The 15,982-nt window shown below is 35.8% G+C and overlaps 1 protein-coding gene across 4 annotated transcripts in view; it reads right to left on the bottom strand.

The window, feature by feature from the left end:
• Window positions 1-15,982, bottom strand: part of DPH6 (diphthamine biosynthesis 6) — a 184,013-nt gene that overhangs the window by 40,095 nt on the left and 127,936 nt on the right. For all 4 annotated transcript variants that reach the window (XM_058026375.1, XM_058026374.1, XM_058026376.1 and 1 more), the window contains one exon: window positions 15,540-15,782. In XM_058026375.1, coding sequence (XP_057882358.1) covers window positions 15,540-15,782 — 243 coding nt within the window. The remainder of the gene's footprint in view (window positions 1-15,539; window positions 15,783-15,982) is intronic.

The following is a 15,982-nucleotide window of genomic DNA, read 5'->3' as shown; positions in this document are numbered from 1 at the left end:
CGTGTTTGGTAACTGGGATTTCTTGTTTGGACTCACAAATTTTTCACAATTAGTCAATTAGTCCCTTCCAACATTTCCATGATTCTAAAGGAATTTTATGTTCATCTGTGATATTCCAGACTAATTTTATAGATTAATTGTGAACACTGAGTCAAGTAGATGAATGCAGGAAACAGCTTTGAGAGCTTAAGCTTCTTCAGCGGAGGTACTGGCACCAGAATATTGGGCTGGAAGAAGTGAGAGTTCAATGTGGTTACTCCTTCTGAGGGAAGAAATGTTACTCTTCTTTTTCAAAAAGGAGAATCACATACAGAACTGTCACGCTACTTTTAGGGGGACACACATATCTTCATTTCTGCCTTAACTGACAGAGACAGCATGGACACCTAAAACACTACAGTCCCAGCCAGTGCCAAGCAGGAGGTTTGTCTGCTTTAGGCACCTGCCACAGGAACAGGGTTTGGAGCTGCCTCACACTGGAGCCACCCAGCCAGACTGCTCTGTGTTAACCCCTCTAAAGCAGTTCTGTGATGGATGCTCAAGCCAAATCTGCCAAAGTGTAAGGATGTTTGGCTAGAAATAGAAAGGGTCAAAAGGCTTGACTGAATACTCGTTGAAGGCCACAGTACTACAGTTATTAAGGAACATACAGTTCAGTAAAGAATTTAATAATGAGAAATGAGAATAGGAACTTTCTGGACTTTGTATTTGTGCCTAAACCGAAGTGAAAAGGCAGCTTGGTAGAAACATTCCTTAGCTAACCCTTTTATCAATATGTTTACTTCAGAAATAGCTCTTTCATATCCCAAGAAGCAAAGGTTGTCAGTGGGTTTCTAAACTTGTAATTAACCCTACATAAGTACAAAAGTGTTATCTGAACTGCTGCATGCATAATACTCTCCTGAGTATTACACTGATACAAGAAATTATCACAGTATCACCAAATCCTTGCATTTCCTGTGACTCAGTTCTTGGTAAAGATTCACCCAATTTTCATTGTCCATATTCAGAGAGCCACAAAATACTCTCATGCTAATGAAGGCCTGATGCATTTACAATACTGCTACAAACCAAACCAGAATCCAGTAGAATGAGAAGAGTTAAATGAAAAACACTTGGCAGTAAGGGTTGTTAGGATTGTTTAAAACAAAACACAGAGTTTTGTTTTAAAGGTGCTAGCCTTATAAATAGAGTGGTTTTCTTTTTTTGTAATACAAAAAAAATCCAAGGCAGAACTATTAAAATGCAATGAAAACAAAGGAATAATGATTTAAAGACAAACCTATCTTCAGTCCATTGTATAAGTATTTAACTGTTTTGCTTAATTAAACTGAAAAGGCACAAACTTTGGCCTTTAACGTTTATTATATAAATTTGCTTGACTATCCTCCCTTTGTTCCAAATGAGAAATATTCTTTCTGTTGTGTTAGTAAGGACTAAGGACTATCTATCTCTCAGCTGAATATGGAATCAGGCTATAAGAGGCAGAGATGAATGCATAATTGCTATCTCTACAAAGAAGTGACTTGGAGAACAAAAAGAAAGATACTGTGATGTTACTTTTAGAAGCTGAGTTTATGAAAACCTTATATGGTATGCATTATTACACCATTACAGTGGCAAGATTAACGTGTCTTTAAATAATACATTTAAAATTTCTTTTACACTGCCTGCATGAAACAGAGTGCATCAAACTCTTGAGATCCAGTTGAAGCTTTGCTAGAGTCTCTTACAACAATAGGTTTATGACTTTAAAAAGTAAAGATTCCACAAGGAAAACTGCATAAGAATAAAAATGTCAGTTCCTAAGGAAAGTACGATAGAAGCAATTCTTTTCAACATCCTAGTTTGTCTAATAAATAGGCCACATGCATTCCTGGTATAACACATCTGAATTCAAATAATGAATACCACAGTGTTTTATAACAATAAAATTGCTAAGAATGTTCCTTTTGGAAAGCTTACAAAAATGAGAAAGTCAGACATTTAGTATTTCTTTCTGAAATAAAACAAATTATTTGGTGTATGTCAAAAAGACATTATCACAAAACTGTCAGACTAAAAATGAAGTCTTATAAACTGAATATTTGTCATAGAATAAATACTGTAAATATAAAAAGAAACAAGTTCTTCAGAAATTTTAGTCTTCTCTAAATCCTCCTCAACATGTTGGACAAAGCTGGAGGTAGTTCAGTAACCGTTGAGTCATGTAGAAATTATTTTGTACCATGTCAGATGTGAAACTGAACCTGGACTTACTTTGGTTGTTACTGAGCCATGGAAAATTTAGAGCAAATCAAGTAGTTCTTTATTTTTTGTAGCAGCATCTGATAGCACATTTTTGAGAGTAATTTCTTTTTTATGCAGCCTTTAGCTATCTTTAGAAAACAGAAACATGAAAAAGGAAAAACAGATACAGGGGAACAAATATGAGTACAGAAATTTAGAGGTAGTACTATTTCTCAGGGTGCATTCAATCAATTTTTGTAATTTGAATGGATTTCTAATTAATGTGTTCTTTTGATATAATGATTATAATTCTGCCTGTGCATATTAGAGAAAAATACAAATTAAATTTTCAACTTAATAGTTTTGAAAAAAAATCTGCATGTAGCTATAGTAATGATGCAGAATTAATAATTAGATATGAAATGGTCAGCAATTAACATGCCAAGCATAAGAACTTAACTTTTCTCAGAGATGCATTTTGCAGGAGGATGAAATGACCATATCCCAAGTTATTTTAGTGGGAGTAAAGAAAATTTGAAATTTCTACAATACGTTGATGGCTATTAATAGGAATAGACAAGGTGATGGGCTAAAATTTTATGGTAGTCAACCAAGTATGTCAGAAGAAACTACCAGAAAAATTAAGTAACAACACTCTGAGGGCCCAAATCCCATACAGTAAATTTGATTTATAAGTTGAGACAGCTTTCTGGTGCATAAAGGATATATTGAAATCCTTGCAGAATCAAAAATTTCATGATGAATGGTCTCTGAATAGTGCCACTGGAAGAATAGGTAAGTATTACATAAAAAAGCAAAGCAAATATAGAACTCATGAAAATAGAGAGTTCATAAGAAACCAGTTCAATAATTTTACATGATCTATAGCTTATATTGCTCAAACAGAATAATTTAACAACTTGCTATTCTATCTTTTACCATGATTGTCAACAGAGGCCAAGAAGTGGTATAAATTTTCATCATTTCTGTTGATAGAAAAAAGGGTTCTGTTGAAATTTAAGACATAACCTTACAAGCTCTCTTTTGATTATATTTAGTACAGAAGGATATCATTTGCTTGTTAATTTTGTTTCTCTTTTCTATTGTTGGATCACTGTGTTTTCATCCTTTTATTTCAGAAACTGAGAAGCTCTGACAGGATCAAAACAAGAGCAATCAGTATCACATTTCTATGAAGACATAATCAGCTTTGAACAAGTCTCTAGAACAAATAAACAGTTGAAAGCCTGAAAAATGTACACAGAGTCTGCAATAACTAGGCTAACACCTCTGTTTTCTGGACTCATCCACCTGGAACTTTTCTTGCAAAGGAAGCTCAAATAATTTCTTGTTGCAATAAATTGAAAGAAAAACAGAAAATGTAAACTGGCCTGCTGAAAAACAGACACAGGCTTCTGCAAGCATAGTAATGGGGACGCATCTCCTACTGGAAGACTGAGACTTCCATTTTTGCATCATTCCTCAGGTAAGTATCAAAATCTTGTTCTAATCCATTATCTAAAAGCACGGTCTCATCAGCCCCACAGACATCAAGTTTTCAACCACTCAATGTTTTATACATTTCAATCTCTCCTCAAAATACATTTCATAACTGTATTTGACAATCATGCCACAATCAGAGTAAAAGAAAGACTTTAAAATTTATAATCAGGTATGGTAAGCATGTGATAATATCAAATGGAAAATATACAATACCATTTCCCCATCTTTTATAGATACAGACATTAGTTATAGCACTGATTATTGAGATAAAAGCATGTTCAAAGTACTGCAGTGGAAGTGTCTGGACTGAGAAACTGAGAAGCACAGGACTGCCAGCAGGGCTACCAAAGGGGTAAAATACCTGAAATGCAGAATTAGACAATTATTAATAATTTTTAAAATGGACATGACTCTGATTTTCCCTCTTAATTACTTCCCCTGATGTCTCACGAGACAGATAAAGTCTTAACTTTTGTTTATTATAGCTGATTTAGGGAGTAGAGGTTTAATTTTTTAATTTTTATTTTATTTTAGAGAATTGCTTAAGGTTTCAGCAGAACTCTGATACAAGTGCTCTGATACAATATGAATGCCTATGCCTTTTTTCCCTAATTCAAAGGGGTCAAGGAAGGAATTTCACTTTTTTAAAGTCCATACAAGCCTTTGTTTGTTTGCCCTACTCTGCAGAAATTGTCATGCTACCACGTGTACATATCAACCTGACAAACCCTCTTCCCACTGCATGTGAAGCTCAGCCTTTTCATTCTCACCCTTGGGCATGAAGTATTTGGAACTCCTAAGGTCTGATATATTTTAGTGCAAGTGTACTCACAGAGTTCAAAATGGGAATTTCTGGGTGAAATGTAATGGTCTGTGATATACAGGTCAGAATAAATAATCTAATGGTGCCTTCTGGCTGTACAAGCCACTCAAGCTATGAAATCAGTTTTACCCAATACTTCTGCTCAGCCTTTCTACCAGCACTGAAGTGCCAGAGCTCTAAAATCCCACACTGAGAAGGCAACCATCTTACTCATTATGGCCTTTAACATCCCTTGCTGATAGTTTTAAATTTTTAAACAGCCCTACCTGTCGAGCTTCCTTTTATGTGTTCTCATAGTTACAGATATAATTTTGGAAGCAAAATATCTAAACACCAAGCATAATAAAAATGAAATGGGTTAAAGCTTATTAGCAGTAGGGAGCAGATGTAGCAAAATTCTGCCAGTTCCCCTACATTTCCTCCCCAGCAGGGATTTTCTGTCAAGCTGTGAGTTAGTTCTATACACTAATCCAGGCTGCTGTTGCTGCAATTGTACCTTTCCATACCTTGCTATTGTACTAAAAATTCACTTTGATTTTTGATTTCTTCCTTCTTAATAATAATATTTAAAGCAGTTCCTGCAGAGCTAAATGTAAATTCAAGCACCGCATGCTAGATGCTCAAAAGGGCATGAAAATGTAAAATTGATAAGAAAATAATTACATACTAAAAAGCTGTTTTATTTTCTTAAAAAATAGTAACTTTCTCTCAAAGAACTAGAGGTTCCTGAGCCAAGACATAACCAGTTAATGACTGAAGTTAAGATCCTTGAAATACCTCTCAAACATACATCATTCAATATATCAGTTACAATGTGGAAAAAAAAAAGATAAGTATTTAAGGAACAAAGTCATAAATTGATAGTAATACAAACTAAAAGCAAATGAAGTCTGCCACATGAAACATGATCACAGACTGTCACTCTGAGGGTTTTTATTCTTCATGTGTAGTGTCAAAAATAAGCACTTAGGAAAAAGAGTTGAACTGAAGTAAGGATGTTCAAGACGGAAAGATTTCAGTTGAAAATCATCTGCGAGTGTGTACCCAAATGGGACAGAAAATGAGCAAAGTTAATGGTCAAAATCTACTTGGTGGGCACTATGGATAACAGATTTTATGACAGTATTTGAATTTTGGATACTGACTGCAAAGACCTTTTCTTTGAAAGTCTGCTTTCTTCTGAACTTTGACAATGAGCTCTAGAACCAATTTTCAAATGAAATATCTGCTTTCACTTCACATATTCTAATTACATCATCTGTTCATCTGTACACATACAGGACGACTAGCTACTCTTGGCAAACCTATAACTAAATTTTGTAGAATGCAAGGAAGAAAATTTTGATGCTGCAGGAGGCAGAAGAAAAACAATTTGAAAACTCTGGTGGCACTACTAAACTTCCACCAACTGTCAGGGTCTCCCTCATTGCAGTGGCCACCTTGATTAGTAAGATGATATAAAGATGTGCAATTGAAAATAATTTCATAAAAATCACAGAATGGCTTGAGTTGGGATCTTGATCCATACACCCTGCCATGGGCAGGGACACCTTCCACCAGAGCAGTTTGCTCAGCCAGGCCTTGAAGGGACCTCTAGGGATAGAGCATCCACAATTTCCATGGGGAGCCTTTGCCAGTCCCTCCTCAACCTCACATTAAAGAATTATTTACTAATATCTAATCTCAACCCACTCTCTTCCAATCAGAAGCCACTTCCTCTTGCCCTGTCACTACATACTCATGTAAACAGTCTTGCCCCATCTTTCCTGTAAGTTCTTTCAAGGTACTGGAAGGCTACAACTAGGTCACCCTGAAGCCCTCTCTTTTCTGAGTTTGCTTCAACAAGTCCATGTCCTTCCTGTGCTGAGGACTCCAGAGCTGGATACAGTCCTCATGCCAGGGTCTCACCAGAGCAGAGGAGAGGAGCAGAATTACCTCCTTCAACCTTCTGCCCACACTTCTTCTCATGCAGCTTAGGATATGACTGGCTTTATGGCAAGCAATTTTATTTTGAATGTGATGCTTTTTAGTATGCAAATTTTTACTGGAAAACAAATTTTTTCATTCCATCTTTTGTATATGAATATTTTTGAGGCAAATATTGTTTTCAATAGACTACTCAGTGACTTTCATTTTTTAATATGGTATGACTGCAAAACAAGGTTGGTTAAATGGCATACCATATGACTATTAGGGCTTCACATGTCTTTTATTTTAACTCAAGCCATTTACATTGACCAATAATGTCCTTCATACAGTTTGGAACTTGGATTTTGCAGGACCAGTTTTCTCCCAGTTCAGTGTTGCAGAAGTCAAACTCAGATGATTGCAATCCAGGGACTTTGTTAAAATCCACTATACTGAGCTGCCCAAAAAGTCCTCACCCGTGCTCCAGTTTTTACTGTCAATCATGAATCTATATGATATATAAAACAATATAATACTTTGGTGTCTCAACTACGTCCCCTCCAAGCTCTGCCAAATCCCAACCTTCTTGCTGGGTAAAGTAGGAGAAAGAGAAAGTCTTGATGCTGTGCAGGCACTGTCCAGCAACAGCCAATATTGGTCTGCTATCTACACAGTGTTAGCCACAAATCTACTATAGGGGCTGTGTAAAGAAAATTAACTCCACCCCAGCCAGACTCACTGTGAGAGAAAGTTCACAATAACCTTCAAGTTCTAAGACAAGTTTTAGTTAATGTGTAGCCATTCTCAGCAGTCACTGCAATGAGCTACATGGAAAGCTAATTTGTTCTTCTGAACATGAAGATACGTCTTGCAGATTACTACTGAAATATCTAATGGGATCTTAAATCACACTTCTGAAACCAGATGACTCCATGAACAGAAAATTAGAACGGAAGGTTGTCAGTAAATGGCCTTTAAGTGACATGTATTAATATATATCCTTGTTACAAGTTGTTATACTAAGAAAAAATACAAATATATATTAATGAATTATTCATGGATATGCTTGTAATGTATATATATATACACACATATATAATGTCTATATGCATGTACTCCTATAAGAGGAGGGAGGGAGAAAAATCTTTAGATCTTTAGACGTGTGTGTCTCCTCCACGTAGCTCTGCAGAACATGCACAGAGAGATTGTGAGACTATGCATTACAGAGTTGCTATCTGCAACTCATTTGACAAATTACAAAAATCATTTACCAAAATCACCATTTTAATTAAAAATGGTCGACAATTAGTATTTTCTTCAGCTAACAGTTACATTATCCTCTTTCAGACATGGTCCTTTGTTTATATATATATATATATCTATATGTGCAAAAGTAATTATTTTGGTCACCTACAGAAGATGGCAAGGGTGTTTCCACAAAGGTGCTTATAAGTGAGATGCATAAGGACCTGCAAAATATTAACACTGAATAATGTCCAAGATAAAATCAAAGTTATATTTCAAGTGTTATCACCTGTGTTTATGATGGTAACATCCAAAGGACTGATGAGAAGTGAACAGGTATCATATTGGCTGGATGCATTTTTATTTTTCATCAATGAAGCTGAATAAAAACAGGGAGGAAGCTGAAAGTGATTATTCGCTACTAGGTCGCATGCATGTAACTGGACATTGAACAGCGAGCACTGCTCCTTTTTGCTATGCAAAAATATCAAAATAAGATAGCTCACTTTCACACTATCTTATGTGCTTTTTTGAAAGTGGAGTATAGGAAAGCATAAATAATTTTTGGGTTACTTTGGCTTTTATGAATAAGAAAATTAAGATATTTTATTAATTTTGAAGACCATGTTATATCCTTCAGAGAAGAGGAGGAAGAAGAGGAAATTAAATTGTTATTATGACCAGCACACAGAATCAGAAATGAGGCTAATCAAGTACTGAAATTAAGTAAGATCCCTTGGACCATACAATAAAATAGTAAATGATAAGAGAAACTAAAGTATCCCCCCTGGAAAAGACCAAGATCTAGAGTAGCTGCTTAGTATTGAATATCAAACTACTTGCTGGAAGCAGTAAATTGGAAGGGATGTTTATGGTCTGAAAGAGATTAACCTACTACAGTTTCAGGAAGGAGGAGTAGTTAACAAGACTGTTTATGTAGATTGAGGTGGTAATATGGCTCTTCTTTCAGTCCTGATCAACAGGATTAAATCATCCAAAGGAGAACAAAAAATCTTTGAAGGTGATGAAATTCTGAAGTTCTATCCTTTATTGTAGGAATTTAAAGGGTCCTACACGTACTTTGTACTACAATTTTATAGGGAAGTTTCCTGAGTGAAAGTTGGACCTTGATAACTTTTAGACCAAAATGGCATTTTTCCCTCTATAATGAGGGCAGTGACAACAGGTACTTGCTTCAGGGATGCAGCTCTGTTAATGGCTTTCACAGTCATCACACATCAGACTTTTGACCAGAGGTTCTGGCCTAAGCAAACAGTGGATGCATATATGCACTCTTGCACTCAGCACAGAAGTGACAGGCTCAAAACAGAATTAATGTTTTCAGCAAAGGAGATGAAGAATCACTCAAAACCAGTCTTATAAGGGAACTGCTGCAGGGGAAGATCAGTCAGCCTGCATGAACCAGGCTGTTTACCACCCTGAATAACCTGACATGCATTTCTTCACTCTGTCTACCTGAAAAACAACATTCAAATGCATGGATATATTACCTGTAAATGGCAAGTAAGCTAGTGTAAATCAGTTCATGGAAATCACAGAATTATGCTGACTTATACCAGTTGAGGATTTGATGGTATCTGTAGATATCTCCACAAATGATCACAAAAGAAATGCTCTCCTTTCTTATTTTCTATTGTACATATTTTTGTTTATATTCTACAAGTTAAATTCATGTGTTCTCTTTAGACTATTATTCAATCATATGATTTTTATACACATATATTTCCTTTCCAAAAATGGCTTTACTTAAAGTCATGTTCTTTTAGTTGGCTATACTAATTTTAAACATTTTAAAGGCTCTGCTAATGTTACAAACAGAGTATTACAATCTTTTAAGAAAAAGTTCAAGTGGCAAACCTTTCACCTCCCATTGTTGCCCAGTGTCAAATGGCAGACTGCTTCCAAGGACCTCTGGATTTCCACTATCTGCATTTGATCTGTGTTAAATATTCTCATTACGGTTGCTTCAAATGAATAGAAAAGCTTTGCCTAATCTGAACACAGGGGAAATGAAATACACTAGACACGAGATGAAAGACACACCAGCACTGTGCAATTTAATGCACTGTGTGTTCTGAACATGGGCCATAAAAGAAGCCTGGGTTTATATATCAAACTGTGGAAAATTCAAAATAGCATCTAGTTGCAAAATAGATGTTATAAAGCTGATGGGACAAAAAAGGGGAAACAGTAACATGCGTATTCTTCCTACTGAATTTCTGATAGGTATAACTGCTGGCTGTCATCAATGGTTTTCAAAAATATTTATTTTTCTTCTGGTGATATTACACATCATATTAGTTAACCTATGTGAGGCTTTACTGCAATGTAAATGTAGCAGTGTTCTAATCTGCCATTTTACCTTTATAATACTTGTTTACTTCTACTACTCATATTTTGACTATTTTGTTCAAGTAACTAGTAAAAGGAAACCAATTAAGTTAATATTACTTATAGTATTATCTATAGGACACAGAATTTGCAACAAATTTTGGAAATCTAACAATAGCATTAAATAAAGATATGAACCAATATATATAATAAGTTAGACAAAAACTGTACCTGAATGTTACTGGCTTAGAAACATCTGTTCAGAGTGGTGAAAAAATATGTATTTTCTCACAGAAATCTGCGAAAGTTTTTAATATTCGACTTTAAGTTTTAAAGTCATTTTCACTATGGGCAAAATAGGATCTAAAACCTTTGTCCAATCCTTTGCAGCAAGAAAAATCTTCAACTTCCACTATTTGAGCATAAGCTACTTCTGTTGTGCTTAGGATAAAGTGTTAGAGAATGCATGAATTTTATTTAAATTCATGACAGTCTGTATACTTCAAATAGCACAGGAATGTCTGAACAATGCACAGACTGCTGTTACAGATGCATGATGCCATTCTAAATGACTGCCCTGAAAACACACTAATTACTGCAGGAAACAACTGCATGTAGCTAGACAGATTCTTGTTCAAGATTTAACTTGTTTATAACTTGGGACCTGTACATTATTTGTAAAGCAAAGTGGAAAGGTAGAGGAAAGTACCAATGATATTTACAGGAGTGCCAAAGAAGGTACGATGCAGGGGCTCCCTGGAAGGGCCCAGTGCCCTCGATAACTGCTCTTAGAGACATAACTTTAAAAAATCCTAGTTTGGGTGTACTTACATCTTTTGAACTCTAAACCGTTTTTAAATCTGGTCCAAAAGGTTTTAATTTAGATTTTAAAATTTGGCATCAAGTTATCCGAGTGCTGAAATAAGTGTGGAACCCATTCACAATATATATCAGATAAAACACTGTGAATCTTTTTTCCATCACTTCTGCATTACACACTACTAAGACACACACTGTCAACAATCTGACTGGCATTCCTGACAGAATGAAAGTCAACTGCAGCACTCTTTGCTGGATTTGAAACAATCATGGGATCACAGCCACTCATCCTGAATTCTCACCATAAAAAAAGAGAAAGCTTCTGTCAGAAGAAGATGGGCTGGTGAACTTTTAAAGTTTGCAGAATGTTTGCTCGGAAAATCATTGGTGGGAGAGTACCAGACAGCTAATACCCAAATGGAAGTGGTGCTATAAAAGGAAAATGATTTATTTTTTTATGTCACAGGAAGTAATTCACCAAGTAGATTTTTCATTACTGAGGATGGAAAATACATTGGCAGCTGCCTATTACAATAACTAGAGGGGAACTGATCTATAATATCAGATTTTAAGAAAAAAATACAAGGACCTTAGTGCTATTAATACATCTTGCTATTACATTAAATATCTTTCTCTGCAACTTGGTCTTCTAATCTTAACAAAATATACTGTTTCCACTGTCTCAAAATCTCCCTTCACCAATGTTTTGGGTTCACTTACAAACAACCAATTTTAAACTTTCTGTTGATAAAAAAATATTGAGTGCTAAATACACTAAAGTATTTCCCTATATTTTTTTTCTTTTTATAACAAAGAAATCAGAGATAGATTTTCAGAGAGTTCTGGAAAATCTGCCTCCAAGTTTTGTATATATTTCATCCAACTAAAATAACTGAAACTAATCTTTAGCATTCAGACATTTTATAAACAAATTTATTTCAAAAGCAGCAAATGGCCTAAAAATTTTTCAGCTAGGAAGTTAATGTGCTTTTATCTCACAGAAAGGATTAATTCACAGTACTTTTCCATGGAATATACAACCGAATAACAACAGTCTAAATGAGTATTTATTACACAGTTTATCAGGATTTATATATTTTATTAGTCTAGCTATACTAAGCCTTGCCACAGATTAGTGAGATGTAAAAAATAGAAAACACAGCAGTTAAGCAAGCTGGATTGCCTGAAATCTTGAGACAGCACAGCATGTCTCTTCTTTGTATTGGTGAGGATAACAAAAGGAAGTAAAAAACAAGCATTCAGAGGTAGAAAAAAATGTAATCATGATCTTGCCATCTCAGTTAGCCTAGGGGAATCTGTTGTATAGGCAGAAGTACAATGCACCAGTTGAAAGAGTCTAACAAAATACTACAGGGATGTCTCTGCACAGAAAGCCCATGGGTAGGGGAAGGAGAAGTTAGGGTGTAGACTCAGCTCCCAGCTAAATATATTGGGAATACTGTCTAAATGGTACAACTAAGGCCCTACTGAATAAAGTGCATTCACAAAGTAAATTAATAAAATTTTGCAGGCACAATCACTGTTATATCATTATACAATAATTATTTGGAATATTTCCATCTATCAATAATGCCATCTGTCCCACCCAATACAAATGGACTACAACCCATCTGGCTTACTTTTTTCTATTGATTACTCTGCTGAATGAGTTAGCAAAACCGCTTATAAAATCATCATATTACATGACACTGTCATTAAAAGATGTGAAGTAAAGAAAAACACAAGATGAGACTTAATTGGAAAACTGTCAGTCCTTCTTCCAGAAAGTTTTAGCAATGCTATAAGCTTCTTTCTTTTTTTTTTTTTTTGGCCACTTAAAAAAAGCACCAAGAAGACACAAAGCCCAAAAACCTCCTAAATGCTAACTACTGGATTAGACTGAAATTGTTCTAGCACACAACTGCTATTAGGTATGCTAGAGAAGGTCCCTCAATTTATCTCCTCATGAATCAGAATGTCACTAAGTATGCCTGGCACTCACAAAGAAACTGTGGAAGGAATGTAACTTAAAAATAGGGTGGAAGAAAGATGATGATGGCTGGCACTTGTATTTGTTAATTGCAATAAGTCTTCCTATGTTTTGAGTTTGATTATTCATTTGCGTAATTGTCTTTATGCTATTTTTTGCAGCCTCTGTTTCTTTTTTATTTTTTTATTTTAATCACTGCTTCCCTTAACTATATTTTAATTTCTCCAGCAATAAAAGTGCAATTTTATGCACCTACGGAATTAAGTGCCAACTTCAGCTTCTTCACTCTAGATCTCAATTTTTACAATACCTTTTAAGTTTTAATAAAGGAAATCTCTCTTGCGTACATTCAAAATGTCAATTCAAAGATCTTTAGCTCAGTGATTTAGGTGGTGTTCTTTTGAGTAAACCCTTGGTAGGGCTGCTTTCTTATCCTTCCCTCCTCACTATTTTTTCCTGTCTACTACTGCCTTAGATCCCTGCACCAGATTTGTTTCCTCTGTCACCCCAAATGGCTTTTCCAATGACACTGCGACCCAAAGGGACAGAGAGGAACAGGGCCTGGATTCCAGCTCTAAGGACACAACCCTTGATGCCTGTGGGTAACTGGAGCTCGGGGAGGCTCAGGCGGTTCTACTGTAGGGTTGAAGCTGCAGGAATGATGCTGGGAGCACAGATACTGAGCTGCCATAAGGAGTGAGGGAAATCAGGATGACAGGAGTAGAAAGGAGTTGTGTAAGAAGGAAGGAATCATGCTTGAATAAGGAAGGGACCAGAGGCTGGGTGACTGAAAGAACTTAGAAGTTTCTAGGGGGTCCAACCTGCTTACTGTTACTGTTTGCTCCCTCTCTTACAATCCCCTCCCATCCTCACGAGAACACTTCTCTGTTAATAACATATGAAATATTTCCTCTGGAAAAAAATGGATTATTCCAAAATATACTTTTTATAAGTTATCTAAATTTAAAAAAATATTTCAATTTATTTAAATATAATTGATCTTTCTCATTGTAACTCCAGAAGCTCCTAAAAGACAATTGTCACTAGTAATATTACAAGAAGTCTTCTAAAGTCCAGCTAAAAATCTCTGACCCTGTGGCCTTATCTCAAATGAAGCTTTGAGCAACTGAATGTCCACATGCAGCTCTTAGAAGTAAATCTTTTGGGCTATACAAACACATCCAGAAAACAATTCCCATATTTCTCTTTATATTATGTGCTGTTAGGTCCAATTTATTGGTGTCCTTAACAATTTATATAATTTTTTTGTGCTTTACTTACTACTGCCATCAAACATGTAGAAGGATTCAAGAGAAGTTGCCGAACAGTATTATTTATGTAGAAGATATTTACCAGGTATCACCACATGACAGAACGCTAAATTTCTCATGCTCTAAAGAAAAAACACCTTTGGCAGTTCTGATGCATATGATTTAGTCACCATTTCAAATACAATTATCTTAATATGCCATCACTTTGCTACTAAATATAGAACATTCAACGAACAGAAATACAGTCTAAATCCCACCTTTAAATTGGATTTATTATATATCCCATCATATGTTTTATGATGTATAGCTTACCAAAAATGAGTTCTGAGCTGAACTGTTTTATTTGCACAAACTCCTTTTTTCATGGATGAGAGAAGGAGAACAGTTTCAACTGACAAACCATTTGTTCTTATTAAGTAATATGTAGGTTCCTACTGGTTGAGGTCTTTGGCCACTGCTTAAAATAAAGAATAATAAAATACTTTTGGTTTGGCTGATTCAGTTCCCTTGGCGAAAACTGACCATTATGTCATGTCATGGTATTTAACAGAACTGTCTGTAGCAGCACTGGAATACCAAAACCTGGACAAAACCACACAGGTAAGGAATCTGCCTTCAGAGTAAGGCTACCAAATTCTGTCTTCCACAGAGAAATGCAGTATCTTACAGTATCTGGAAGGCTGCTCTAAAATAAAAACTGCATTATTTGTTTTCACTATTACTATAGAATAACTGAGACAGAAGTACAACTGAAGAACAGTTTATAATTTTCAATATAAAATCTCTGTTGTCATTAACAATTTGTCATTAACAGGACAACTGTATTTTCAGGACAGGGTAATTTCCCCCCACCCTTCCCTTGTAACAAAACTATTTGGTAAGTATTTTTCTCTGCTTTGCTTTGTGCATAAACCCCTACTAATCAAAAAATATGCATGTCCAGATGTGGTCTTAGAAGTCCGGCTGAATATAAACCAATAATGAGCAGTAAATTGCTAAACTCAGTTATCATAACAATACTGTTTGCAAGCAAGTGGGCAAAAAATTCTCAACAGAACAACTGACAAAAAGTTGAACTAAAATGCCCATTTCTCATTATGCAATGAAGTAATTCAGATGAAGTATTGTTCACAATTTTGTTAGAGAAATCGACTGTTCTTTAAGAGTTCTTTAACACAATGCTTTGAGGAATTAAGACAAAGTTAGTGGTGAATATAACTTTCTATCAAGCAATTTTCTTTCTCAATTGTGCACAACCACTTATGAGCCAGAACATAACAGCTCAATCAAACCTTTACTGGAACCCCTCTGAAATGTACTGTGAAATTCTGATATTACTACAAGACTTAGAAAGGAAAAAAAGACAGCCGAGAAAGAAGAAAATGGACAGGGCAGCTACCTTTCTGCATTCTCCTAATTTCCTCTGCCACAGGGAGCGAGCGATAGGAATGCTCTTGCTGTCGGTTACGTAGCAGCAGGCTGAGATGACGTGGTGGAGCGCAGCCCCCTGGCTCATGGCTCCCAGGACGCGCCCCACGTGCCGCAGCGACAGGCTGGCCTCGGCGCGGATGCCACCCCTCACCAGCTGCATCGTGCAGGCCACCAGAGCAATCTGTCCAGCACAGTAGAGAACATCACCAACCTAGGAGAGAATCAGATCCAGTACATAAGACTCTGGGAGTTTACACAAGACAAGTGAAGCACATTTCTCTCTTCCAGCTGGTATCTTTCAATAGTACTGTTCTTTGCCATAACTTGTTACAAATAGAGCAAACTAGGCTAAAGATAATGCATGGATTAGCTGGTATCAGTTCAGAACAATAATCTGCTGTGGACTGTTAC

Source organism: Melospiza georgiana, chromosome 6 (genome assembly GCF_028018845.1).
Source record: "Melospiza georgiana isolate bMelGeo1 chromosome 6, bMelGeo1.pri, whole genome shotgun sequence".
NCBI lineage: Eukaryota > Metazoa > Chordata > Aves > Passeriformes > Passerellidae > Melospiza > Melospiza georgiana.
The sequence above is the reverse complement of the archived record's forward strand: the minus strand, read 5'-3'. Positions and strand labels throughout refer to the sequence as shown.